This window comes from Oncorhynchus gorbuscha, linkage group LG08 (genome assembly GCF_021184085.1).
Source record: "Oncorhynchus gorbuscha isolate QuinsamMale2020 ecotype Even-year linkage group LG08, OgorEven_v1.0, whole genome shotgun sequence".
Classification (NCBI taxonomy): domain Eukaryota; kingdom Metazoa; phylum Chordata; class Actinopteri; order Salmoniformes; family Salmonidae; genus Oncorhynchus; species Oncorhynchus gorbuscha.
Window position 1 is genome coordinate 74,421,552 of NC_060180.1, and position 25,901 is coordinate 74,447,452.

The following is a 25,901-nucleotide window of genomic DNA, read 5'->3' on the forward strand; positions in this document are numbered from 1 at the left end:
AAACATTAGCATCATAGCCACATTAGCCATACATCATTATCATAACAACATTGTCAGAATAACACTATCTCGACATTATCACATCATTATCACAACACCATTGGCATCACGTCATTATTGAAACAGCATTATCGTATCGTTATCATTCAACAATTTGTTCGTAATATTACCACGCAACGCAATCGTAACAAAAAAACATTATCACAGCACCCTTATCATAATAACGACATTATCACAACATTATCGTAAGAACAACAGTATCACAACGCCGTTATCGTAATAACAACATTATCACAACATTATCATAAGAACAACAGTATCACAACGCCGTTATCGTAATAACAACATTATCACATCAACATTATCACAAAAACATGATCGTAGTAACAACATTATCATAACAACAACATTAGCACAACAATATTAGCACACTCTATTCACCAGCTTGGCCTTGTTTTTATTTAATTCTTAAGGCATTGGTAATAATAGTATTCAAGTGACAGAGGTTTCAGTCTTCACTGTGTTTATAAGGACAGAGGTTTCAGTCTTCACTGTGTTTATAAGGGCAGAGGTTTCAGTCTACACTGTGTTTATAAGGGCAGAGGTTTCAGTCTCCACTGTGTTTATAAGGGCAGAGGTTTCAGTCTCCACTGTGTTTATAAGGGCAGAGGTTTCAGTCTCCACTGTGTTTATAAGGGCAGAGGTTTCAGTCTCCACTGTGTTTATAAGGGCAGAGGTTTCAGTCTCCACTGTGTTTATAAGGGCAGAGGTTTCAGTCTTCACTGTGTTTATAAGGGCAGAGGTTTCAGTCTACACTGTGTTTATAAGGGCAGAGGTAAATAAATTAGCTCTCTCTCCAATGACCAACTAAATGACCATATATTTTCTCATATAGTGTCACAATGGCTGAAACTAACCTATTACAACTGTATTATTACCCCCAAATATCAATTACAGTACACCCTCTCTCCCACTGTCTCTCTCTCTCTGTCTCTGTCTCTGTTGCTCTCTCTCTCTCTCTCTCTCTCACTCTCTCTCTCTCTCTCTCTCTCTCTCTCTCTCTCTCTCTCTCACTCTCTCTCTCACTCTCTCTCTCTCTCACTCTCTCTCTCTCTCTCTCTCTCTCTCTCTCTCTCTCTCTCTCTCTCTCTCTCTCTCTCTCTCTCTCTCTCTTTCTGTGTATCTCTCTGTCTCTGTTGCTCTCTCTCTCTCTCTCTCTCTCTCTCTCTCTCTCTCTCTCTCTCTCTCTCTCTCTCTCTCTCTCTCTCTCTTTCTGTGTATCTCTCTCTCTCTCTCTCTCTCTCTCTCTCTCTCTCTCACTCTCTCTCTCTCTCTCTCTCTCTCTCTCTCTCTCTCTCTCTCTCTCTCTCTCTCTCTCTCTCTCTCTCTCTCTCTCTCTCTCTCTCTCGCTCTCTCTCTCTCTCTCTTTCTGTGTCTCTCTGTCTCTGTTGCTCTCTCTCTCTCTCTCTCTCTCTCTCTCTCTCTCTCTCTCTCTCTCTTTCTGTGTATCTCTCTCTCTCTCTCTCTCTCTCTCTCTCTCTCTCTCTCTCTCTCTCTGTATCTCTCTGTCTTTGTTGCTCTCTCTCTCTCTCTCTTGCTCGCTCTCAGTCTCTGTTTCTCGCTCTCTTTCTATCTCTCTCTGTCTCTCTCGCTCTCTCTCTGTCTCTGTTTCTCGCTCTCTTTCTACCTCTCTCTGTCTCTCTCTCTCTCTGTCTCTCTCTGTCACTCTCACTATCTCTCTCTCTCACTCTCTTTGCCTCTCTTTACAACACAAGAAAACAACTGATTGTCTTCAGCTAGCTTTAGTTTCTGTTTCCTGTGGATGTTGACAAATCACATCACAACTTGTTATTTTAGATGGTGTGATTGCAGCCAGGCCTCCCGTAGACCATAATTACCTAGGTGTTCCTGCTGAATAATTATGTCTTTATTCTGCAAGAGTTTCGGGTTTGTTCATGTGTTCAATATTAATTCAACACACACACACACACCCGAGCTGACAAGGTACAAATCTGTCGTTCTGCCCCTGAACAGGCAGTTAACCCACTGTTCCTAGGCCGTCATTGAAAATAAGAATTTGTTCTTAACTGACTTGCCTAGTTAAATAAAGGTAAATAAATTGATACATTATTCAATGTGAGCCACGTCCTTGTTGTTGAGTATTAATAAAGAGGGTCTCTCCTTTTTTTCCCCCAGGGGCTGCCTGGTACATCAGGAGAGAAGGGAGAGAACGGGGACGTCGGCCCGATGGTAAGGCGGCCATTTTGGAATCACACCAGAGTACAAATGCCAAGTCTGTTGTGATGTCACGGTCTTAATGTTTATTTATTTGTTGCTTATGTTGACATGGTTTTATTGTTGATTGTTTGCATTGACCTGGTGTTGTTGTTGATTGTTTACGTTGACATGGTGTTGTTGTTGATTGTTTACGTTGACATGGTGTTGTTGTTGATTGTTTACGTTGACATGGTGTTGTTGTTGATTGTTTACGTTGACAGGGTCCACCTGGTCCTCCAGGTCCCAGAGGTCCCCAGGGTTCTAGTGGAGCTGACGTAAGTGTCTGAATATTCAATATTATTATTATAATGAATAGTTTAACATTACACTAGAGTATATATTATTATTATAATGAATAGTTACCATGTCATTACACTAGAGTATATATTATTATTATAATGAATAGTTTAACATTACACTAGAGTATATATTATTATTATGAATAGCATTACATGCGGCTCCATACCCCATATGATTACCTGACATTTTTTTATGATTGATTGGTTGGTTGATTGGTTGGTTGGATGGTTGGTTGGTTGGTTGGTTGGTTGGTTGGTTGATTGGTTGGTTGGTTGGTGGTTTAATTGGTTGGTTGGTTGATTGATTGGATGGTTGATTGGTTGGTTGGTTGGTTGGTTGATTGGATGGTTGACTGGATGATTGATTGGTTGGTTGATTGGTTGGATGGTTGGTTGGTTGGTTGGTTGGTTGATTGATTGGTTGGTTGATTGGATGGTTGATTGATTGGTTGGTTGATTGGATGGTTGATTGATTGGTTGGTTGATTGGTTGGTTGATTGATTGGTTGGTTGATTGGATGGTTGATTGATTGGTTGGTTGGATGGTTGGTTGGTTGGTTGATTGGATGGTTGATTGGTTGGTTGGTTGGTTGGTTGGTTGGATGGTTGATTGAATGGTTGACTGGATGATTGATTGGTTGGTTGATTGGTTGGATGGTTGGTTGGTTGGTTGGTTGGTTGGTTGGATGGTTGACTGGTTGGTTGGATGATTGGTTGGATGGTTGGTTGGTTGATTGATTGGTTGGTTGATTGATTGGATGGTTAGTTGATTGATTGGTTGATTGATTGATTGATTGATTGGTTGGATGGTTAGTTGATTGATTGGTTGTTTGATTGATTGATTGGTTGGATGGTTAGTTGATTGGTTGATTTGTATCCTATCCACAGGGTGCCCAAGGCCCTCCTGGTGGAGTGGGTTCTATGGGAGGTAATGGAGAAAAGGGAGAGAGCGGTGAAGCTGGCAACCCGGGACCATCTGGAGAGCCCGGTGGTGGAGTAAGTATCCCGTTTGATTCAAATACAAAACATCTACATGTTTTTCTTTCAATAAATGATCATTAGAACGGATAAAACAGGGGTACAAAATTAGGTTACAAATCGAGGTTGTTCATATTTCTTAATTGCAGCTGTAATTGAGCATTGTTTCTTTTATTTGCGACAGTCACAGTAGAGAATCCTTCCTCTTACTGCGTTCCCTTCTGATGAGTCACAGCTTAGGGGAAAGACGGGGCATTCTCTTCACACATTAAATTTTATCACAGTCATGCTTTAGACAGTCTCGGCTCTGAACTATTCATCACAACAACAGTGGGAAGTTAAGGTATAACTGATCTGGGACCAGGCTATGTACAGTTTTCCTGGCTACCCAAACTCCTTACTCTGGCCAAGCGACGGACGTTAGTTTCTTCTCTGCGATGAGTGTCTCCCCAACGATTGTCTAGAACGCAAACACATTCTAGCCGTTCTGATTGGTCCCTGAAACCGACGGGTTTGGACCAGAGCCAGAGCACACGTGTGTAAAGCGACGTTTTGAAAAATGCATCGTTGTCTTTTATACTCTGATTGGTTAGAGACGATCCAACCGCTGATGACTTTGTTTTGTACGACATCCCCTTCATTCTGACATCACCACAAACTGACTTTGATGATGTCAGTCTCAGACTGAAGTCTGTAGATTGATTGGTTAATTCAGTTTGAGTCGTCAGGCAGATGTACAGTGAATCCTATTAGCTGTTTTCACAAGGCTACATAACACCACAGCTTGGTCCTTACTGTAGTCAACTCTTCTAGTCTGGCTGGTCCTTACTGTAGTCAACTCTTCTAGTCTGGCTGGTCCTTACTGTAGTCAACTCTTCTAGTCTGGCTGGTCCTTACTGTAGTCAACTCTTCTAGTCTGGCTGGTCCCTTACTGTAGTCAACTCTTCTAGTCTGGCTGGTCCTTACTGTAGTCAACTCTTCTAGTCTGGCTGGTCCTTACTGTAGTCAACTCTTCTAGTCTGGCTGGTCCTTACTGTAGTCAACTCTTCTAGTCTGGCTGGTCCTTACTGTAGTCAACTCTTCTAGTCTGGCTGGTCCTTACTGTAGTCAACTCTTCTAGTCTGGCTGGTCCCTTACTGTAGTCAACTCTTCTAGTCTGGCTGGTCCTTACTGTAGTCAACTCTTCTAGTCTGGCTGGTCCTTACTGTAGTCAACTCTTCTAGTCTGGCTGGTCCTTACTGTAGTCAACTCTTCTAGTCTGGCTGGTCCTTACTGTAGTCAACTCTTCTAGTCTGGCTGGTCCTTACTGTAGTCAACTCTTCTAGTCTGGCTGGTCCTTACTGTAGTCAACTCTTCTAGTCTGGCTGGTCCCTTACTGTAGTCAACTCTTCTCGTCTGGCTGGTCCTTACTGTAGTCAACTCTTCTAGTCTGGCTGGTCCTTACTGTAGTCAACTCTTCTAGTCTGGCTGGTCCTTACTGTAGTCAACTCTTCTAGTCTGGCTGGTCCCTTACTGTAGTCAACTCTTCTCGTCTGGCTGGTCCTTACTGTAGTCAACTCTTCTAGTCTGGCTGGTCCTTACTGTAGTCAACTCTTCTAGTCTGGCTGGTCCCTTACTGTAGTCAACTCTTCTAGTCTGGATGGTCCTTACTGTAGTCAACTCTTCTAGTCTGGCTGGTCCTTACTGTAGTCAACTCTTCTAGTCTGGCTGGTCCTTACTGTAGTCAACTCTTCTAGTCTGGCTGGTCCTTACTGTAGTCAACTCTTCTAGTCTGGCTGGTCCTTACTGTAGTCAACTCTTCTAGTCTGGCTGGTCCTTACTGTAGTCAACTCTTCTAGTCTGGCTGGTCCCTTACTATACCAGGGTTTCCTCCATAGGAAATACTTGGGCCGGCTGCTTTATCAATCCATATTTTCGAATTGATCTTTGCCCAGAAGAGCATTTGGTTATGATCATTGATTATCCCTTCCACTCTCAGAAAGAGAAGAAATTAGGATCAACATCATAAATTACAGTAATGCTTCCATCCAACCCCAGCCGCATTAAATTCATATCAGAGCGTTGATCATTGATTGTTGGTTATGCTGTGGTTTGTGGTTGTGTCGTCTTGTCAGGTTTAATCAGTACAGAACACCAGTCCCTGATAGGACTCTCTGGCTTGTCACCCAAATGACACCCTTGTTCCCATTCATTTTGACCAGGGCCGTAGGGGACGTAGACCCCTTTCTCCTCCTCTACTCAGCGTCCGTCACAGCATATCGACATGGCTGTCTGCTCCTCGATCTGTTTACAGTGTCAGAATGAAACGGATAGTGACAGGTATGGAGGGAACAGATAGGGACAGATAGTGACAGGTATGGAGGGAACAGACAGGGACAGGTATGGAGGGAACAGACAGGGACAGGTATGGAGGGAACAGACAGGGACAGGTATGGAGGGAACAGACAGGGACAGGTATGGAGGGAACAGACAGGGACAGGTATGGAGGGAACAACAGGAACAGATAGTGACAGGTATGGAGGGAACAGATATTGACAGATAGTGACAGGTATGGAGGGAACAGACAGGGATAGATAGTGACAGGTATGGAGGGAACAGACAGGGATAGATAGTGACAGGTATGGAGGGAACAGATAGTGACAGGTATGGAGGGAACAGATAGTGACAGATAGTGACAGGTATGGAGGGAACAGATAGTGACAGGTATGGAGGGAACAGATATTGACAGATAGTGACAGGTATGGAGGGAACAGACAGGGATAGATAGTGACAGGTATGGAGGGAACAGACAGGGACAGATAGTGACAGGTATGGAGGGAACAGATAGGAACAGATAGTGACAGGTATGGAGGGAACAGATAGTGACAGGTATGGAGGGAACAGATAGTGACAGATAGTGACAGGTATGGAGGGAACAGATAGGGACAGATAGTGACAGGTATGGAGGGAACAGATAGGGACAGGTATGGAGGGAACAGACAGGGACAGGTATGGAGGGAACAGATAGGGACAGGTATGGAGGGAACAGATAGTGACAGGTATGGAGGGAACAGACAGGGACAGGTATGGAGGGAACAGATAGTGACAGATAGTGACAGGTATGGAGGGAACAGATAGGAACAGATAGTGACAGGTATGGAGGGAACAGACAGGGACAGATAGTGACAGGTATGGAGGGAACAGACAGGGACAGGTATGGAGGGAACAGACAGACAGATAGTGACAGGTATGGAGGGAACAGATAGTGACAGGTATGGAGGGAACAGATAGGGACAGGTATGGAGGGAACAGACAGGGACAGATAGTGACAGGTATGGAGGGAACAGACAGGGACAGGTATGGAGGGAACAGACAGGGACAGGTATGGAGGGAACAGATAGTGACAGGTATGGAGGGAACAGACAGGGACAGGTATGGAGGAACAGATAGTGACAGGATGGAGGTGACAGATAGGTGACAGGTATGGAGGGAACAGATAGGGACAGGTATGGAGGGAACAGACAGGGACAGGTATGGAGGGAACAGACAGGGACAGGTATGGAGGGAACAGACAGGGACAGGTATGGAGGGAAACAGACAGGTATGGGGACAGATAGTGGAGGGAATGAAGGGAACAGATAGTGACAGGTATGGAGGGAACAGACAGGGACAGGTATGGAGGCTACAGACAGGGACAGGTATGGAGGCTACAGACAGGGACAGGTATGGAGGGACCAGACAGGGACAGGTATGGAGGGAACAGACAGGGACAGATATGGAGGGAACAGACAGGGACAGGTATGGAGGGAACAGTCAGTGACAGGTATGGAGGGAACAGATAGTGACAGATAGTGACAGATATGAAGGGAACAGATAGTGACAGGTATGGAGGGAACAGACAGGGACAGGTATGGAGGAACAGGGACAGGGCTACAGACAGGGACAGGTATGGAGGGACCAGACAGGGACAGGTATGGAGGGAACAGACAGGGACAGATATGGAGGGAACAGACAGGGACAGGTATGGAGGGAACAGACAGGGACAGGTATGGAGGCTACAGACAGGGACAGGTATGGAGGGAACAGACAGGGACAGGTATGGAGGGAACAGTCAGGGACAAGTATGGAGGGAACAGACAGGGACAGGTATGGAGGCTACAGACAGGGACAGGTATGGAGGGAACAGACAGGGACAGATAGTGACAGATATGGAGGGAACAGACAGGGATAGATAGTGACAGGTATGGAGGGAACAGACAGGGGACAGATCAAACTTTATCGGTGTGACACCCACTGATCCTCAGTGTGATAACAGTTGTGACATTTCTCTCTCTCCAGGGCCCAAGAGGAGAGACTGAGGAGAAGGGAGAGATAGTTCTGATATCAATGTGATAACCATGCTGATATCTCTCTCCAGGGCCATAGGAGAGACAGGGGAGAAGGGAGAGATAGTTCTGATATCAATGTGATAACCATGCTGATATTTCTTTCCAGGGCCCCAGAGGAGAGACAGGGGAGAAGGGAGAGTCAGGACCACCTGGAGCTGCCGGACCTGCAGGAGCCCGTGGACCTGGAGGAGACGACGGCCCCAAAGGCAACCCCGTAAGTCACATCAGGCCCTATATTCAAAGTACCTACTTACCTACTGACCTTATTGTCCCCATGAGGAAATGTTGTTGCAGTGTCATGTACACATTTAAAGTGCCGTTTAAATACAAAACAAGATTGACAATACAACTTTCATAACAGTTACGTACCATAAAAATAAATAAATAAAAAGAAGACTAGCCTGCTGGCCTTACGGAGTCAATGGGAACATTCCGTAGTCAATGGGAACATTCCGTAGTCAATGGGAACATTCCGGAGTCAATGGGAACATTCCGGAGTCAATGGGAACATTCCGGAGTCAATGGGAACATTCCGGAGTCTATGGGAATATTCCGGAGTCAATGGGAACATTCCTGAGTCAATGGGAATATTCCGGAGTCAATGGGAACATTCCCCGAGCTATTCAGGAGGGATATCACACCTGGCACAAGTGATTGTCTCGTTAGTGACAGGTACTTTGACAGCATAAACATACACAATGTTTACAATAACATAAAACAATAGTGTTTTTTTCTTCTGTTTTGTGGATCTATAACCGATACTGTAAATATTATGATTCTGTTATGATTCTGATCCCAGTGTCTGTTTCCAGCGTGAGTATGTGAGGTGTTGAGGGGTCGGAAATCCTACCCAACGCTCATGGACCGTTCCTGCGCTCCACTAAAACAACTGCTCCCAAAATATTTCTTATAATAATAGAAAAACATAGGGAGAAATAAATGCTGCTCCAAAATTCACTCCGTTGAAAATAATTTTAAAATCACCATTTAAACCGACACTCATCTATTGTTTGTGATTTCCTGGACCATTTTCAAATAGTCGACATGTCATTTTAAAATCACCATTTAAAAAGACTAAAAGGTTCAGGAGCCAGACAGGGAGCCTAAAAAGGAAAGAAAATGAATTATTTATGCTATATTATTTCTATTATTTCAAGGCTATAGCCTACAAAGAAATACATTTGGGAGTGTGAGAGAACAGGCTGGTTGGGACAAAAAGCACTCAACATTTAAATAATATTTAATTTTATTAAATCATTATAGTCTATAAATTGTGCAAATAGGCTGTGACTTAGAATTAAATACATCATTAAAACAGTAAAATGCCGTATTAGGTTCAGGCTACAGTGCCTTTGAATTCAATTTTTAGAAACAGGAGTTTGTCCAGTCTGTGTCTTCAGGTTCGTGTGACGGTGCCTGGAGAGCCGGCTAGCAGAATATCCTGTCCTCACTCTCTCTCTTACCCCCCCCCCTCTCTCCCTCTGTCTCTTTCTCTCCCTCTCCTCTCTCTCCCCTTTCCCTCTCTCTCTTTCCCCCTTTCCCTCTCTCTCTTTCCCCCTTTCCCTCTCCCTCACCCCCCCTTCCCCTATCCCTCTCCCTACTCCTCTCTCTCTCTCTCTCTCTCTCTCTCTCCTCTCTCTCTCTCTCCCCCTTCCCCTATCCCACTCCCTATCCCCCCCCCTCTCTCTCTCTCTCCCCCTTCCCCTCTCCCTCTCCCTATCCCCCCTCTCTCTCTCTCCCTCTCTCTCTCCCCCTTCCCCTATCCCTCTCCCTATCCCCCCTCTCTCTCTCTCTCTCTCTCTCTCTCTCTCTCTCTCTCTCTCCTTCCCCTATCCCTCTCCCTATCCCCCTCTCTCTCTCTCTCTCTCTCTCTCTCTCTCTCTCTCTCTCTCTCTCTCTCTCTCTCTCTTTCTCTCTCTCTCTCCCCTTCTCCCTCTCTCCCTATCCCCCCTCTCTCTCTCTCTCTCTCCCCCTTCCCTATCCCTCTCCCTATCCCCCTCTCTCTCTCTCTCTCTCTCTCTCTCTCTCTCTCTCTCTCTCTCTCTCTCTCTCTCTCTCTCTCTCTCTCTCTCTCTCCTCCTTTCCCTCTCTCTCTCTCCTCCTTTCCCTCTCTCTCTCTCCCCCTTCCCCTATCCCTCTCTCTCTCTCCTCTCTCTCTATCTCTCCCCCTTCCCCTATCCCTCTCCATATCCCCCCTCTCTCTTTCTCTCCCTCTCTCTCTCTTTCTCTCTCCCTCTCTCCCCCTTCCCCTATCCCTCTCCCTACCCCCCTCTCTCTCTCTCTTTCTCTCCCTCTCCCTCTCTCTCTCTCTCTCCCTCTCTCCCCATTTCCCTATCCCTCTCCCTACCCCCCCCTCTCTCTCTCTCTCTCTCTCTCTCTCTCTCTCTCTCTCTCTCTCCTCTCCTCTCTCTCTCTCTCCTCTCTCTCTCTCTCTCTCTCTCTCTCTCTCTCTCTCTCTCTCTCTCTCTCTCTCTCTCTCTCTCTCTCTCTCTCTCTCTCTCTCTCTCTCTGTCTCTCTCTCTCTCTCTCTCTCTCTCTATGTCTCTCTCCCTCTCTCCCTCTCTCCCTCTCTCCCTCTCTCTCTATAGGGTCCCGTTGGCTTCCCTGGAGACCCTGGTCCCCCTGGAGAGCCTGGAGTTGGTGTAAGTACTACAGTTAGATGTAATGAATTGAAGTGTAACAGTAGATTCTGATCGATGCTACTAAAAGCGATGAGATCTCGCTGTTACATCAACCATGAAAGTGACTTGTCTTTGTGTTGTATCTCCTCAGGGATTGGATGGCTTGGCTGGAGACAAGGGAGATGACGGAGACGGTGGTCAGCCAGTAAGTGGTGATTTATTTCACCAGGAAAAGACCCTTGAGGCTATAGGATGATGTGACGTTGTTGTTAGTGAGGAGAGAAAAAATAAGTAGGGAGTAGTCTTGTACACAAATATATAAAGATATATACAACATTATGTGGACACCTCTTTAAAGGTGTGGATTCGGCTATTTCAGCCACACCCATTGCTGACGGGTGTATAAAATTGAGCGCACAGCCATGCGATCTTAGACAAACAATGGCAGTAGAATGGCCTCACTGAAGAGTTCTGTGATGCCACCTTTACAAGTCAGTTTGTCAAATGTCTTAGTTCCAGTGAAGGGACAATCTTTACGCTACAGAATACAATGACATTCAAGACGATTCTGTGCTTCCATCTTTGTGGCAACAGTTTGGGGAAGGCCCTTTCCTGTTTCAGAATGACAACGCCTCTGTGCACAATGCAAGGTCCATACAGATATGGTTTGTTGAGATCAGTGTGGAAGAACTTGACTGGCCTGCACAGAGCCCTGACCTCAACCCCATCGAACACCTTTGAGATGAATTAGAACACCGACTGCGAGCCAGGCCCATCTATATATGTAGCTATTTATTTACCAAGTTAAAAACACGGAACCTAACGCTAGCTAGCTAGCTGCTGGGAGGACGTTGTCAATGGACGAGTGGGCGAGTGACTGACTTTTTTCCCACCCATATCGTTTTTCTGTGGCTACAGCTAGAGATGCAGGTGTCATTTGGTTGGATAGAGAGGAATGTGAATCACTTTGCTAGCTAGCTATGCTGAACTTGAACGACTGTTAACCACAGTGAGTATATCTCTCAGTCGTCAATCAAATGTATTTGGCATCGATCAAACGGGCGGGCAGGTAGTTCTCCATCAGGTGTAAAATCGGCGGTTAGCTGAGGGAAAGGCGAGCAGGTTACAGTACTATTCCCCATTGTTTATCAGTGCAGTTTTGACAAGTTTGAGAGGGTTTAATTACTGTACTGTTCCCTCGTTAGATTTGAGCTCATCTTGTTTTGGCTAGCATTAGTTGTTGATCTTGTTGTTGGGGGTAAAATGTTAGCCACTCACCTACTCGTCCAATGACAACACCCTTCAAGCAGCTAGCTAGCTAGTGTTAGGCTCCCTTGTGGTCCAGCGGTCTAAGGCACTGAATCTCAGTGTAAGCAGGCATCACTACAGTCCTTGGTTCGAATCCAAAAAGTTCCCCAAATGTAAGAGGACTCCCGTGGTATTTACATATTTGTAGAAATCCATTCAAGTGGCCTTTGTTAAATGCTTTCTAATGATTTAATGTCGTGCTGTTGCTACTGCCTGTAAACACACCTTCCAGTTCAAAGTGAATGAAGGCAGGCTTGTGTGGCAAATAGCTTATTTCTTTTTGTTGAGATGATGATGATGATGTTGAGGATGATGATGATGTTGTTGATGATGATGATGATGTTGTTGAGGATGATGATGATGATGTTGTTGAGGATGATGATGTTGTTATTGTTGAGGATGATGATGATGATGTTGAGGATGATGATGATGTTGTTGAGGATGATGATGATGTTGTTGAGGATGATGATGATGATGATGTTGAGGATGATGATGATGATGATGTTGAGGATGATGATGTTGTTGTTGAGGATGATGATGATGTTGTTATTGTTGAGGATGATGATGATGATGTTGTTGAGGATGATGATGATGTTGTTGAGGATGATGATGATGATGATGTTGAGGATGATGATGATGTTGTTGAGGATGATGATGATGATGATGTTGAGGATGATGTTGTTGTTGTTGAGGATGATGATGTTGTTGATGATGATGATGATGATGTTGAGGATGATGATGATGTTGTTATTGTTGATGATGATGATGATGATGTTGAGGATGATGATGATGTTGTTATTGTTGAGGATGATGATGATGATGTTGTTGAGGATGATGATGTTGTTGAGGATGATGATGTTGTTGAGGATGATGATGATGTTGTTATTGTTGAGGATGATGATGATGATGTTGTTGAGGATGATGATGATGTTGTTGAGGATGATGATGATGATGATGTTGAGGATGATGATGATGTTGTTGAGGATGATGATGATGATGTTGTTGAGGATGATGATGATGTTGTTGAGGATGATGATGATGTTGTTGAGGATGATGATGATGATGTTGTTGAGGATGATGATGATGATGATGTTGAGGATGATGATGATGTTGTTGAGGATGATGATGATGATGATGTTGAGGATGATGTTGTTGTTGTTGAGGATGATGATGTTGTTGATGATGATGATGATGATGTTGAGGATGATGATGATGTTGTTGAGGATGATGATGATGTTGTTGAGGATGATGATGATGATGTTGATGATGATGATGATGTTGTTGAGGATGATGATGATGTTGTTGTTGTTGTTGAGGATGATGATGTTGATGATGATGATGTTGTTGATGATGATGATGATGTTGAGGATGATGATGATGTTGTTGAGGATGATGATGATGTTGTTGAGGATGATGATGATGTTGTTGAGGATGATGATGATGATGTTGATGATGATGATGATGATGTTGAGGATGATGATGATGTTGTTGATGATGATGATGATGTTGTTGATGATGATGATGTTGTTGAGGATGATGATGATGATGATGTTGCTGTTGCTGTTGTTGTTGTTGTTGTTGTTGTATTGTGAATCTGGTACCTGTTGTAACTGGTCTTTTGTGTTTCAGGGTCCATCTGGTCCTTCTGGAGAAGCTGGACCTCCAGGACCACCCGGCAAGAGGGTAAGTGTCTGCCAAGAAAACTTTGTTATCCCGCAAAGGTATTCGCTAACAGAGCTAACACATGTTCCAGGTTTCAGGCAATGTTACTCGTCATTATCCAAAATTGTAGATATTGCTGAATTTAAATACGAGCTACAATGCACTCACTACAATATATATCTGATTTGCCTTGGTTGAGCAGCAACTCTCCACACAAGCCAATATTTAGAGACGGTTTTGTACTAGATGAGTTTTATAATATTCAGAGACAGTTTTGTACTAGATGAGTTTTATAATATTCAGAGACAGTTTTGTACTAGATGAGTTTTATAATAGAATATCAACCTGTTTTAGTTTGTCTGACAGTGATGCGAGAGCAGTGAGATAAACACTCAAGTCCAGGATATCAAGATGTCATTTCTACCTCTGGCACTTCCTGCTGATCGTGTCACAGAACCGGCCTCGATGTCCACATGAGATTATCCGCGTCCTAAATTGCAAAACTCGTCCCTCTGGTGGAAAAGTGGTGCACTCTTTAAGGGATAGGGTGCTATTTGGGAAACAGCCCTCCAGTATGTTTTCCTACCACTTTTACAACCTGGTCCAATTAAAGCCATCACTTTTAATGGAGAGCAATAAAATGCTACACCAATACTGTAAAATAATGAAGGGTTGGCACTGTATGGTGACAAGAACAAGGGGTTTGTCCCAAATGGAAACCCATTCCTTTTTAGTGCACTACTTTTTTGACCAGGAAACCATAGAGCTCTAGTCCAACTTATTCAAGTATATATATATATATATATATATATATATATATATATATATATATATATATATATATATATATATATATATATATATATATATATATATATATATATATACTTGAATAAGCACGTTTTTTTCCCCAAGTGTATACTAAATAGATGGGGTTTTAGGCTGGGTTTCTGTACAGCACTGTGTGACATCGGCTGATGTAAAAAAGGGCTTTATAAATAAATGGATGGATTGATTGATGTTGTATTGTCTTTAGACTGTTTTAACCATCTGTGATTGGACACTGTATACCAAGCTGATGAGTGGTGCCTCTTTCCCCCCAGGGACCCATTGGACCAGCCGGTACTGAGGGAAGACAAGGAGAGAAGGGTTCTAAGGTAAGAGGCACAGACGCGCACACACATAAACACACACAGACACGTCCATTCAAACAGAAGTGTTGGATTAGAGTTGATGTGATGGAGACAGGACAAAAGCCCCTCAGAACTTCCTGGTCTGTCAAAGCTGGTTTATAATTGGTTGTCAGAATTATTTAATCCTCCAACCCCGTTATGTGATCTGATGGTAAATCCATGGATCTCCAATCTCCAGTCAGTCTGTTCTCATGGCTGATAGATGACAGGTGGTGTGATTGTTGTAATTCCCAAACACCTTTGAAAGGAGCTTTATCTGTTTAGGTTTGAATAAAACTTAATTCTTATAGAATCCTCCCGAGAACTTCATTCTTATAGAATCCTCCCGAGAACTTCATTCTTATAGAATCCTCCCGAGAACTTCATTCTTATAGAATCCTCCCGAGAACTTCATTCTTATAGAATCCTCCCGAGAACTTCATTCTTATAGAATCCCCGAGAACTTCATTCTTATAGAATCCTCCCGAGAACTTCATTCTTATAGAATCCTCCCGAGAACTTCATTCTTATAGAATCCTCCCGAGAACTTCATTCTTATAGAATCCTCCCGAGAACTTCATTCTTATAGAATCCTCCCGAGAACTTCATTCTTATAGAATCCTCCCGAGAACTTCATTCTTATAGAATCCTCCCGAGAACTTCATTCTTATAGAATCCTCCCGAGAACTTCATTCTTATAGAATCCTCCCGAGAACTTCATTCTTATAGAATCCTCCCGAGAACTTCATTCTTATAGAATCCTCCCAAGAACTTCATTCTTATAGAATTCTCCCGAGAACTTCATTCTTATAGAATCCTCCCGAGAACTTCAGTATATACAGTTGACGTCGGAAGTTTACATACACTTAGGTTGGAGTCATTAAAACTAGTTTTTCAACCACTCCACACATTTCTTGTTGATAACAAACTATAGTTTTGGCAAGTCGGTTAGGACATCTACTGTGCATGACACAAGTAATTTCTCCAACAATTGTTTACAAACAGATTATTTCACCTATAATTCACTGTATCACAAATCCAGTGTGTTAGAAGTTTACATACACTAAGTTGACTGTGCCTTTAAACAGCTTTGAAAATTCCAGAAAATTATGTCATGGTTTTAGAAGCTTCTGATAGGCTAATTGACATAATTTGAGTCAATTGGAGGTATACCTGTGGATGTATTTCAAGGCCTACATTCAAACTCAGTGTCTCTTTGCTTGACATCATGGGAAAATCTAAAGAAATCAGCCAAGACCTCTGAAAAAAAATGGTAGACCTCCACAAGTCTGGTTCATCCTTGGGAGAAATTTCCAACACATATTGAATCATATAGTAACCAACAAAAAGTGTTAAACTAATCAAAATATATTTTACATTTGAGATTGTTTAAAGTAGCCACCCTTTGCCTTGATGACAGCTTTGCACACTCTTGGGATTCTCTCAACCAGCTTCATGAGGTAGTCACCTGGAATGCTTTTCAATTAACAGGTGTGCCTTGTACTGTATGTATGTATATATATATATTTATATGTATATATATATATACATATATATATATATATATCATTATTTTATTAGGATCCCTATTAGCTGTTGTGAAAGCAGGAACTACTCTTCCTGGAGTCCACACAGAACATAAAACATGACATAATACAGAACATTAATAGACAAGATCAGCCCAAGGACAGAACTATATCAATGTATAAATGGCACATATCAATACATACACACAAATAGAATAGAGCCATGATGTTGGTAGAGCATGACGCTTGTAACGCCAGGGTAGTGGGTTCGATTCCCGGGACCACCCATACGTAGAATGTATGCACACATGACTGTAAGTCGCTTTGGATAAAAGCGTCTGCTAAATGGCATATATATATTATTATTATTATTATGTGTTGCTTTATCTGTTTTGTTTTAATCTGGTTGGCTGTTCATTTGAGCAATATGAGATGGAAGGGAGTTACATGCAATAAGGGCTCTATGTAACACTGTACACTTTCCTGAATTAGTCCTGGATTTGCCCGGTGGCACGTCTGGTGGGATAAGTGTGTTGGTCAGAGCTGTGTGTCAGTTGACTATGCAAACCATTTGGGATTTTCAACACGTTAACGTTTCTTCTAAAAAAGAAGAAGTGATGTAGTCAGTCTCTCCTCAACTCTTGGCCAAGAGACACTGGCCTGCGTAGTATTGATATCGGCCATTCAACGTTTTTTTTCGAGCCAGTTGTAGTAGTACGATACAACTGTATTGAACTTTATTAAACAGTTTTCACAAGTCTAATTTCTAGATCTCTCTGTCTTCCTTGTCTATAATATGTATGGAAAAGAAGCTTATTGCTCTGGTTACCCAGGCAACTGGTTCTCAAACTTCTCCTCAGGAACCCTCACTACCGCAGGCCATATAAGGTATCTCTGGAAGGTCATGCTGAATGTATTTGAATGTAGCTGGGAATTACTACTATGTAACTCCAGGATGTGGCTGAAGGTATTGATACAGGTGTATTGAGCGTTATAATTGTGTTTTGCAGGGTGAGGCTGGAGCCGAGGGGCCTGATGGTAAAACTGGACCTGTTGGACCCCAGGGGCCCTCTGGGAAGCCTGGGCCTGACGGCCTGCGTGGAATCCCCGGCCCTGTCGTGAGTTACCTAGCTATACATCACCTGTTATATTTGGATCTATACACTACAGTATCACTGTCATGAGTTGCCCCTGAAGCCTCTGAAGCTAAGTAGGGTCGGTCCAGGTCGGTCCCTGTATGGGAGACCAGATGCTGCTGGAAGTGGTGTTGGAGGGCCAGTAGGAGAAACTCTTTACTCGGGTCTAAGAAGATCCCAATGCCCCCATGGCAGTGAATGGGACATTGACCTGTGTAAAGTGCCCTCTTTCAGATGAGACATTAAAACGGGTGTCCTGACTCTCTGTGGTCACTAAAGATCTCATGGCACTTATAGTAAGAGTAGAGGTGTTAACCCCGGTGTCCTGGCTAAATTCCCAATCTGGCCCTCAAACCATCACGGTCAGCTAGTCATCCCCAGCTTCCAAAAGGCTCATTCCTCCCCCTCCTCTCCCCTGTAACTATTCCCCAGGTCGTTGCTGTAAAAAGAGAATGTGTTCTCAGTCATCTTACCTGGTAAAATAACGAATAAATCAATCAATAAAATGAGTTAACTCGCTCCATTCAAGTCCTAACTAATCAGATGACAGTGTCTGCTATATAATTATCGTCACATTATCAAGATTATAATTGTGTGGTAATGGGAATGGTAATGTGATGGATAATGTGAAGGATAATGTAATGGATGATGTGATACTTACTCTCAGGGTGAACAAGGACTTCCAGGTGCTTCTGGAATGGACGGACCTCCTGGACCGATGGTAATAACAACATGATAATTACAAGGTTTTGTATTTACGTAGCCCCTTTTCCCCAGCTCACAGCACCTCATATTGGGGTAACTAATCCTTAGATATACTGGTCCATCCACTGCTTAGTATACTGGTACATCCACTGCTTAGTATACTGGTCCATCCACTGCTTAGTATACTGGTACATCCACTGCTTAGTATACTGGTACATCCACTGCTTAGTATACTGGTCCATCCACTGCTTAGATATACTGGTACATCCACTGCTTAGTATACTGGTACATCCACTGCTTAGATATACTGGTACATCCACTGCTTAGTATACTGGTACATCCACTGCTTAGTATACTGGTACATCCACTGCTTAGATATACTGGTACATCCACTGCTTAGTATACTGGTACATCCACTGCTTAGATATAGTGGTCCATCCACTGCTTAGTATAGTGGTCCATCCACTGCTTAGTATACTGGTACATCCACTGCTTAGTATACTGGTACATCCACTGCTTAGATATACTGGTCCATCCACTGCTTAGTATACTGGTACATCCACTGCTTAGATATACTGGTCCATCCATAGTGACAGACTGATTCCTGAGAGTGTTTTTCTGTCTCCTTCCAGGGTCCCCCTGGTCTCGCTGGCTTGAAAGGCACTCCTGGCGGTAAGGGAGAAAAGGTAAGACTTGGTTACTGTAGAGAAGAGTAGGTTATCTCTCTCTTTTTTCTCCATCGCTGTCTATCTCTCCCTCTCTCTTTCAACGTCAGCAACGTTTCCGGTTTACAGAGTCAACTCTCTGTGTGTTTTAACGTGGTCGTTGAACGCGTGTACGTAATGTAGTCTAATGTGTGTACTGATCATTGGTTAGGAGCTGGCACTCGGCACTAAGAGTAGTCTAGTGGGCTTTGCAGTAGGCTGTAACTCTAGCTATAGCAGCGGATGTCATCGACACACCACCGTTGTTAAATACGACTCCGCTATAAACAGAAGAATCCTTTACCGTCATAACTAAGACAGTGTTCTGGCACCTGCGGACACAAGAGGCGGCAGGGTAGCCTAGTGGTTAGAGCGTTGGACTAGTAACCGGAAGGTTGCAAGTTCAAACCCCCGAGCTGACAAGGTACAAATCTGTTCTTCTGCCCCTGAACAGGCAGTTAACCCACTGTTCCTAGGCCGTTATTGAAAATAAGAATTTGTTCTTAACTGACTTGCCTAGTTAAATAAAGGTAAAATAAAAAATAAAATAAAAAACATTAATAATGTTGCAGGTGGTTTCAGCTCATTATTTTAATATACCTATTGTTACTTGGCATAATTGAACAACAGATGTTTGTTATAAACAAAGATGTTAACAATTGTGATTTGTGTATGATTGATCGTGGCACCACTCCAACATCATGTCTCCTGTCTGTGGATGTCTGTATACACTATTTCTGTGACAGTTCATCTGGAGCTATAACTCTCGCTCTCCTGTTGGATTATCTGCAATGTACTGTGTGAATATCCCATCTAACACTGTTCACCTCTCTTTCTCCCTCACCCTCTCTCCCTCTCCTTTTCCTTCTCTCTCTCTTTCCCTCCTCTCTCTCTCTCTCTCCTTCTCTCTATCTCTTCCCCTCCTCTCTTTCTTCCCCTCCTCTTTCTCCCTCACCCTCTCTCCCTCTCCTTCTCCTTCTCTCTCTATTTTCCCTCCTCTCTCTCTCTCTCTCTCTCTCTCTCTCTCTCTCTCTCTCCTTCTCTCTATCTCTTCCCCTCCTCTCTTTCTTCCCCTCCTCTTTCTTCCCTTTCTCTCTCCTCTCTCTCTTCCCCTCCTCCTCTCTCTGCCTCTCTCTCTTCCCCTCCTCTCTCTCTCTCTCTCTCTCTCTCTCTCTCTCTCTCTCTCTCTCTCTCTCTCTCTCTCTCTCTCTCTCTCTCTCTCTCTCTCTCTCTCTTCTCCTCCTCTCTTTCTTCCCCTCCTCTTTCTTCCCTCTCTCTCTCCTTCTCTCTCTCTTCCCCTCCTCCTCTCTCTTCCTCTCTCTCTCTTCCCCTCCACCTCTCTCTTTCTCTCTCTCTATCTCTCCCTCTCTCTCTCTCTCTCTCTCTCTCTCTCTCTCTCTCTCTCTCTCTCTCTCTCTCTCTCTCTCTCTCTCTCTCTCTCTCTCTCTCTCTCTCTCTCTCTCACTCTTTGTCCTCTAGGGTCACCCCGGTCTGATTGGTCTGATTGGACCACCTGGTGAGTTTGGAGAGAAGGGAGACAGAGGCCTGCCTGGACCCCAGGGAACTGGTGGAGGCAAGGGAGACACTGTAAGTGACTGACAAGTTTATTGATCTATAAACAGATGATTAATAGTCGAGGAATTACCTTTTATTATCTACACCTTTATGTAAAGTGTTAGCTCATTGGTTCATGCGATTATAAAGTGTCATTTCATTGGTTAATACTACTTTAAAGTGTTAGCTCATTGGTTCATACTATTATAAAGTGTTGAAGAATGCCTTCATGTAAAGTGCCATCTCATTGGTTAATAGTACTGTAAAGCGTCATCTCATTGGTTACTACTGCTGTACTGTGTCTCTGTAGGGTGTTGGAGGTTCTGCTGGTCCTCTGGGTCCTCCTGGTCCTCCTGGAATTCCTGTAAGTTCCAAAACATCTTTATGTCAAAACATCTTTATGTCTAACCATCTTTATGTCTAACCATCTTTATGTCAAAACATCTTTATGTCTAAACATCTTTATGTCAAAACATCTTTATGTCTAACCATCTTTATGTCTAAACATCTTTATGTCTAAACAAACATCTTTATGTCTAAACATCTTTATGTCAAAACATCTTTGTCTAAACATCTTTATGTCAAAACATCTTTGTCTAAACATCTTTATGTCTAACCATCTTTATGTCTAAACATCTTTATGTCTAAACATCTTTATGTCAAAACATCTTTATGTCTAAACATCTTTATGTCTAAACATCTTTGTCTAAACATCTTTGTCTAAACATCTTTATGTCTAAACATCTTTATGTCTAAACATCTTTATGTCTAAACATCTTTATGTCTAAACATCTTTATGTCTAACCATCTTTATGTCTAAACATCTTTGTCTAAACATCTTTATGTCTAAACATCTTTATGTCTAACCATCTTTATGTCTAAACATCTTTGTCTAAACATCTTTATGTCTAAACATCTTTATGTCTAAACATCTTTATGTCTACCATTTCATCACGGTCCTAGTGTTATTGTTCACTGTGTGTCTCTCTTTTCTTAACCTAGGGACCTGTAGGCTCTAAGGGGTCCAAGGGATCATCAGTAAGTTCTGTTCATTAGAATCAATCACATCCTATCAAATGTATTTTATAAAGCCCTTCTTACATCAGCTGATGTCACAAAGTGCTTATACAGAAACATCCCTTTTAGAAGATTTCTCCGACCTATATGACTGGTGTGATAACTTCCTTGTGTCCTGTGTCTGTTTTTGTAGGGTGGATCTGGCCAGAAAGGAGACACTGGTGTGATCGGACCACCTGGAGCTCCTGTAAGTCGACATTTCCTCTCTCAACAAGGGCTCATTTCCTCTCTCAACAAGAGCTCATTTCCTCTCTCAACAAGGGCTCATTTCCTCTCTCAACAAGAGCTAATTTCCTCTCTCAACAAGAGCTCATTTCCTCTCTCAACAAGAGCTCATTTCCTCTCTCAACAAGAGCTCATTTCCTCTCTCAACAAGAGCTCATTTCCTCTCTCAACAAGAGCTCATTTCCTCTCTCAACAAGAGCTCATTTCCTCTCTCAACAAGGGCTCATTTCCTCTCTCAACAAGAGCTCATTTCCTCTCTCAACAAGAGCTCAGATGCTTTCACGATGATCCACTTTAAATGGACCTTTTCGTCCCTGTCTCTGTATTGGCCAATTTCACTGACCCCTAACCTCTGTGCTCTTCCAACCAGGGTCCTCCTGGTGACATCATCCAGCCACTGCCCATCCAGCAGGCGAGCAGGAAGAACAGACGGCAGGCGGAGGACGACGGCGTGCAGGGCGACGAGGCGGGAGGCATGGCGGACTACGGCATGGAGTCCACAGCGAACATGGAGGACGTGTTCGGGTCCCTGAATAACTTGAAGCAGGACATCGAGAGGATGAAGTTCCCCATGGGAACACAGGACAACCCTGCCAGGACCTGTAACGACCTGCACCTCAGCCAGCCTGACTTCCCTGACGGTGGGTTAGAGAGATAAATAACAGGACCAGTCAGCTGTCTGGAGGGCTCATGTACTTACTGCTGGTTTACGTTCTACCTGGTAGTTCATCATTGGGGTGGCAGGGTAGCCTAGTGGTTAGAGCGTTGGACTAGTAACCGGAAGGTTTCAAACCCCTGAGCTGACAAGGTACAAATCTGTCGTTCTGCCCCTGAACAAGGCAGTTAACCCACTGTTCCTAGGCTGTCATTGAAAATAAGAATTTGTTCTTAACTGACTTGCCTAGTTAAATAATGGTAAAAAAATGGCTAGCATCTCTAATTGGCTATTCAAAAAGTAGTTGAATAGTCCTGGTATACGATATTTGACCTTTGCCATAGGTCGACAGTACAACAAACTGCACCTAGTCTGGTCCCAGATCTGTGTGTGTATGATCAGGTTAGAGATCTAGTCTGGTCCCAGATCTGTGTGTGCGATCAGGTTAGAGATCTAGTCTGGACCCAGATCTGTGTGTGCAATCAGGTTAGAGATCTAGTCTGGTCCCAGATCTGTGTGTGCAATCAGGTTAGAGATCTAGTCTGGTCCCAGATTTGTGTGTATGATCAGGTTAGAGATCTAGTCTGGTCCCAGATCTGTGTGTATGATCAGGTTAGAGATCTAGTCTGGTCCCAGATCTGTGTGTGCGATTAGGTTAGAGATCTAGTCTGGTCCCAGATCTGTGTGTATGATCAGGTTAGAGATCTAGTCTGGTCCCAGATCTGTGTGTATGATCAGGTTAGAGATCTAGTCTGGTCCCAGATCTGTGTGTATGATCAGGTTAGAGATCTAGTCTGGTCCCAGATCTGTGTGTGCGATTAGGTTAGAGATCTAGTCTGGTCCCAGATCTGTGTGTATGATCAGGTTAGAGATCTAGTCTGGTCCCAGATCTGTGTGTGCGATCAGGTTAGAGATCTAGTCTGGTCCCAGATCTGTGTGTGCGATTAGGTTAGAGATCTAGTCTGGTCCCAGATCTGTGTGTATGATCAGGTTAGAGATCTAGTCTGGTCCCAGATCTGTGTGTGCGATTAGGTTAGAGATCTAGTCTGGTCCCAGATCTGTGTGTATGATCATACCAACAATGTTTGGTGTGACAATACGTGATAAGGAGTTGGCAAGACAACATAACCAGACTGGTACCAAGGCTTTTAGAGAATAGAACCAGTACATCATGTTAATGACATTGCCATAGGGCCCCAGTACATCATGTTTATACCCTTGCCATAGGGCCCCAGTACATCATGTTTATACCCTTGCCATAGGGCCCCAGTACATCATGTTTATACCATTGCCATAGGGCCCCAGTACATCATGTTTTAGTGCCCCAGTACATCATGCCTTAGGGCCCCAGTACATCATGTTTTATACATCATGTTAATGACATTGCCATAGGGCCCCAGTACATCATGTTTAATGACTAGTACATCATGTTTATGCCATAGGGCCCCAGTACATCATGTTATAGTGACATTGCCATAGGGCCCCAGTACATCATGTTTAGGGCCCCCTGATCATGTTTATATTGCCATAGGGCCCCAGTACATCATGTTTATACCCCCATAGGGCCCCAGTACATCATGTTTATACCCTTGCCATAGGGCCCCAGTACATCATGTTTATGACTGTAGGGCCCCAGTACATCATGTTTATGATGTGTGTTGTGGTGTTCAGGTGAATACTGGATCGATCCTAACCAGGGCTGTACCGGAGACTCCTTCAAGGTCTACTGTAACTTCACCGCTGGAGGAGAGACCTGTATCTACCCCGACAAGAAGTCTGCTGGCGTACGTCACTGGGAAACAATGTCTATAGTGTCCATGGATACAAAAACAACCTGCATTTTCACACTCGCTGTTAGACCTTTTCTGTATATATATATATATATATATTATTCAGAGACATTAACAGTCAGCCTGTTGTTTTATGTCTGTGTAACAGGTCAGAATCTCGAACTGGCCCAAGGAGTCTCCAGGATCATGGTTCAGTGAATTCAAACGGGGAAAAATAGTAAGTGGAGAAAATATCCACCTCTCAAAGCAGTTATAGATTTCTGATATTCACAGTCACTTTCAATGACAACTGTCACCCTGTCTACCTCCCCTCCCCTCTGCCCCCTCTCCTCTACCTCCCCTCCCCCTCCCCCCCTCCCCCTCCCCTCCTCCCCCCCCCTCTCCTCTACCTCCCCCTCCCCTCCCCTCCCCTTCCCCTCCCCCTCCCCCTCTGCCCTCTCTCCTCTACCTCTCCCCTCCCCCTCCCCCCCCCCCCTCCCCCTCTGCCCTCTCTCCTCTACCCGTCCCCCTCTGCCCTCTCTCCTCTACCTCCCCTCTCCCTCCCTCTCTCCTCTACCTCTCCCCCCCCCCCCCTCCCCCCCCCCTCCCCCTCTGCCCTCTCTCCTCTACCCCTACCCTCCCCCTCTGCCCTATCTCCTCTACACCTCCCCTCTCCCTCCCCCTCTGCCCCCTCCCCTCCCCCTCTGCCCCCTCTCCTCTACCTCCCCTCCTCCTCTGCCCCCTCTCCTCTACCTCCCCCTCCCCTCCCCTCCCCCCCTCTGCCCCCTCTCCTCTACCTCCCCCTCTGCCCCCTCTCCTCTCCCTCCCCTCCTCCTCTGCCCCCTCTCCTCTACCCCCCCCCCCCCAGTTGAACTATGTGGACATGGAGGAGAACACCATCCAGACAGTCCAGATGACCTTCCTGAAGCTGCTCAGCTCAACGGCCCGTCAGAATTTCACCTACATCTGCCACCAGTCTGTAGCCTGGTACGATGCCAAGGCAGACGGCTACGACAAGGCTCTACGCTTCCTGGGTTACAACGATGAGGAGATGTCCTACGATAATAACCCCTTCATCAAGGCACTTTCAGATGGATGCTCAGTAAGGACACAGTATAGATTATATACAGGTTATATTGTATAGAGTATTTAGGTTTTATTATATACAGGCTATATTATATACAGGTTATATTATATACAGTATTTAGGTTTTATTATATACAGGCTATATTATATACAGGTCATATTGTATAGAGTATTTAGGTTTTATTATATACAGGCTATATTATATACAGGTTATATTGTATAGAGTATTTAGGTTTTATTATATACAGGCTATATTATATACAGGTTATATTGTATAGAGTATTTAGGTTTTATTATATACAGGCTATATTATATACAGGTTATATTGTATAGAGTATTTTGGTTTTATTATATACAGGTTATATTATATACAGGTTATATTATATAGAGTATTTAGGTTTTATTATATACAGGCTATATTATATACAGGTTATATTATATACAGGTTATATTGTATAGAGTATTTAGGTTTTATTATATACAGGCTATATTATATACAGGTTATATTATATACAGGTTATATTACATAGAGTAATTAGGTTGTATTATATACAGGTTATATTACATAGAGTATTTAGGTTATATTATATACAGGTTATATTATATACAGGTTATATTGTATAGAGTATTTAGGTTTTATTATATACAGGCTATATTATATACAGGTTATATTATATACAGGTTATATTACATAGAGTAATTAGGTTGTATTATATACAGGTTATATTACATAGAGTATTTAGGTTATATTATATACAGGTTATATTATATACAGGTTATA

General features: G+C 43.5%; 1 protein-coding gene across 1 annotated transcript in view; it reads left to right on the plus strand.

Annotated features, from left to right (window-relative positions):
• The window catches only part of LOC124042182 (collagen alpha-1(XI) chain-like), a 202,892-nt gene that overhangs the window by 174,149 nt on the left and 2,842 nt on the right, over positions 1-25,901 (plus strand). The window contains exons 45-63 of the mRNA XM_046360585.1: positions 2,197-2,250; positions 2,499-2,552; positions 3,464-3,571; positions 8,027-8,134; positions 10,509-10,562; positions 10,693-10,746; positions 13,479-13,532; positions 14,615-14,668; positions 17,220-17,327; positions 18,013-18,066; positions 18,683-18,736; positions 20,234-20,341; positions 20,619-20,672; positions 21,311-21,346; positions 21,519-21,572; positions 21,981-22,251; positions 23,937-24,049; positions 24,204-24,272; positions 24,903-25,136. Coding sequence (XP_046216541.1) covers positions 2,197-2,250; positions 2,499-2,552; positions 3,464-3,571; positions 8,027-8,134; positions 10,509-10,562; positions 10,693-10,746; positions 13,479-13,532; positions 14,615-14,668; positions 17,220-17,327; positions 18,013-18,066; positions 18,683-18,736; positions 20,234-20,341; positions 20,619-20,672; positions 21,311-21,346; positions 21,519-21,572; positions 21,981-22,251; positions 23,937-24,049; positions 24,204-24,272; positions 24,903-25,136 — 1,695 coding nt within the window. The remainder of the gene's footprint in view (positions 1-2,196; positions 2,251-2,498; positions 2,553-3,463; positions 3,572-8,026; positions 8,135-10,508; positions 10,563-10,692; positions 10,747-13,478; positions 13,533-14,614; positions 14,669-17,219; positions 17,328-18,012; positions 18,067-18,682; positions 18,737-20,233; positions 20,342-20,618; positions 20,673-21,310; positions 21,347-21,518; positions 21,573-21,980; positions 22,252-23,936; positions 24,050-24,203; positions 24,273-24,902; positions 25,137-25,901) is intronic.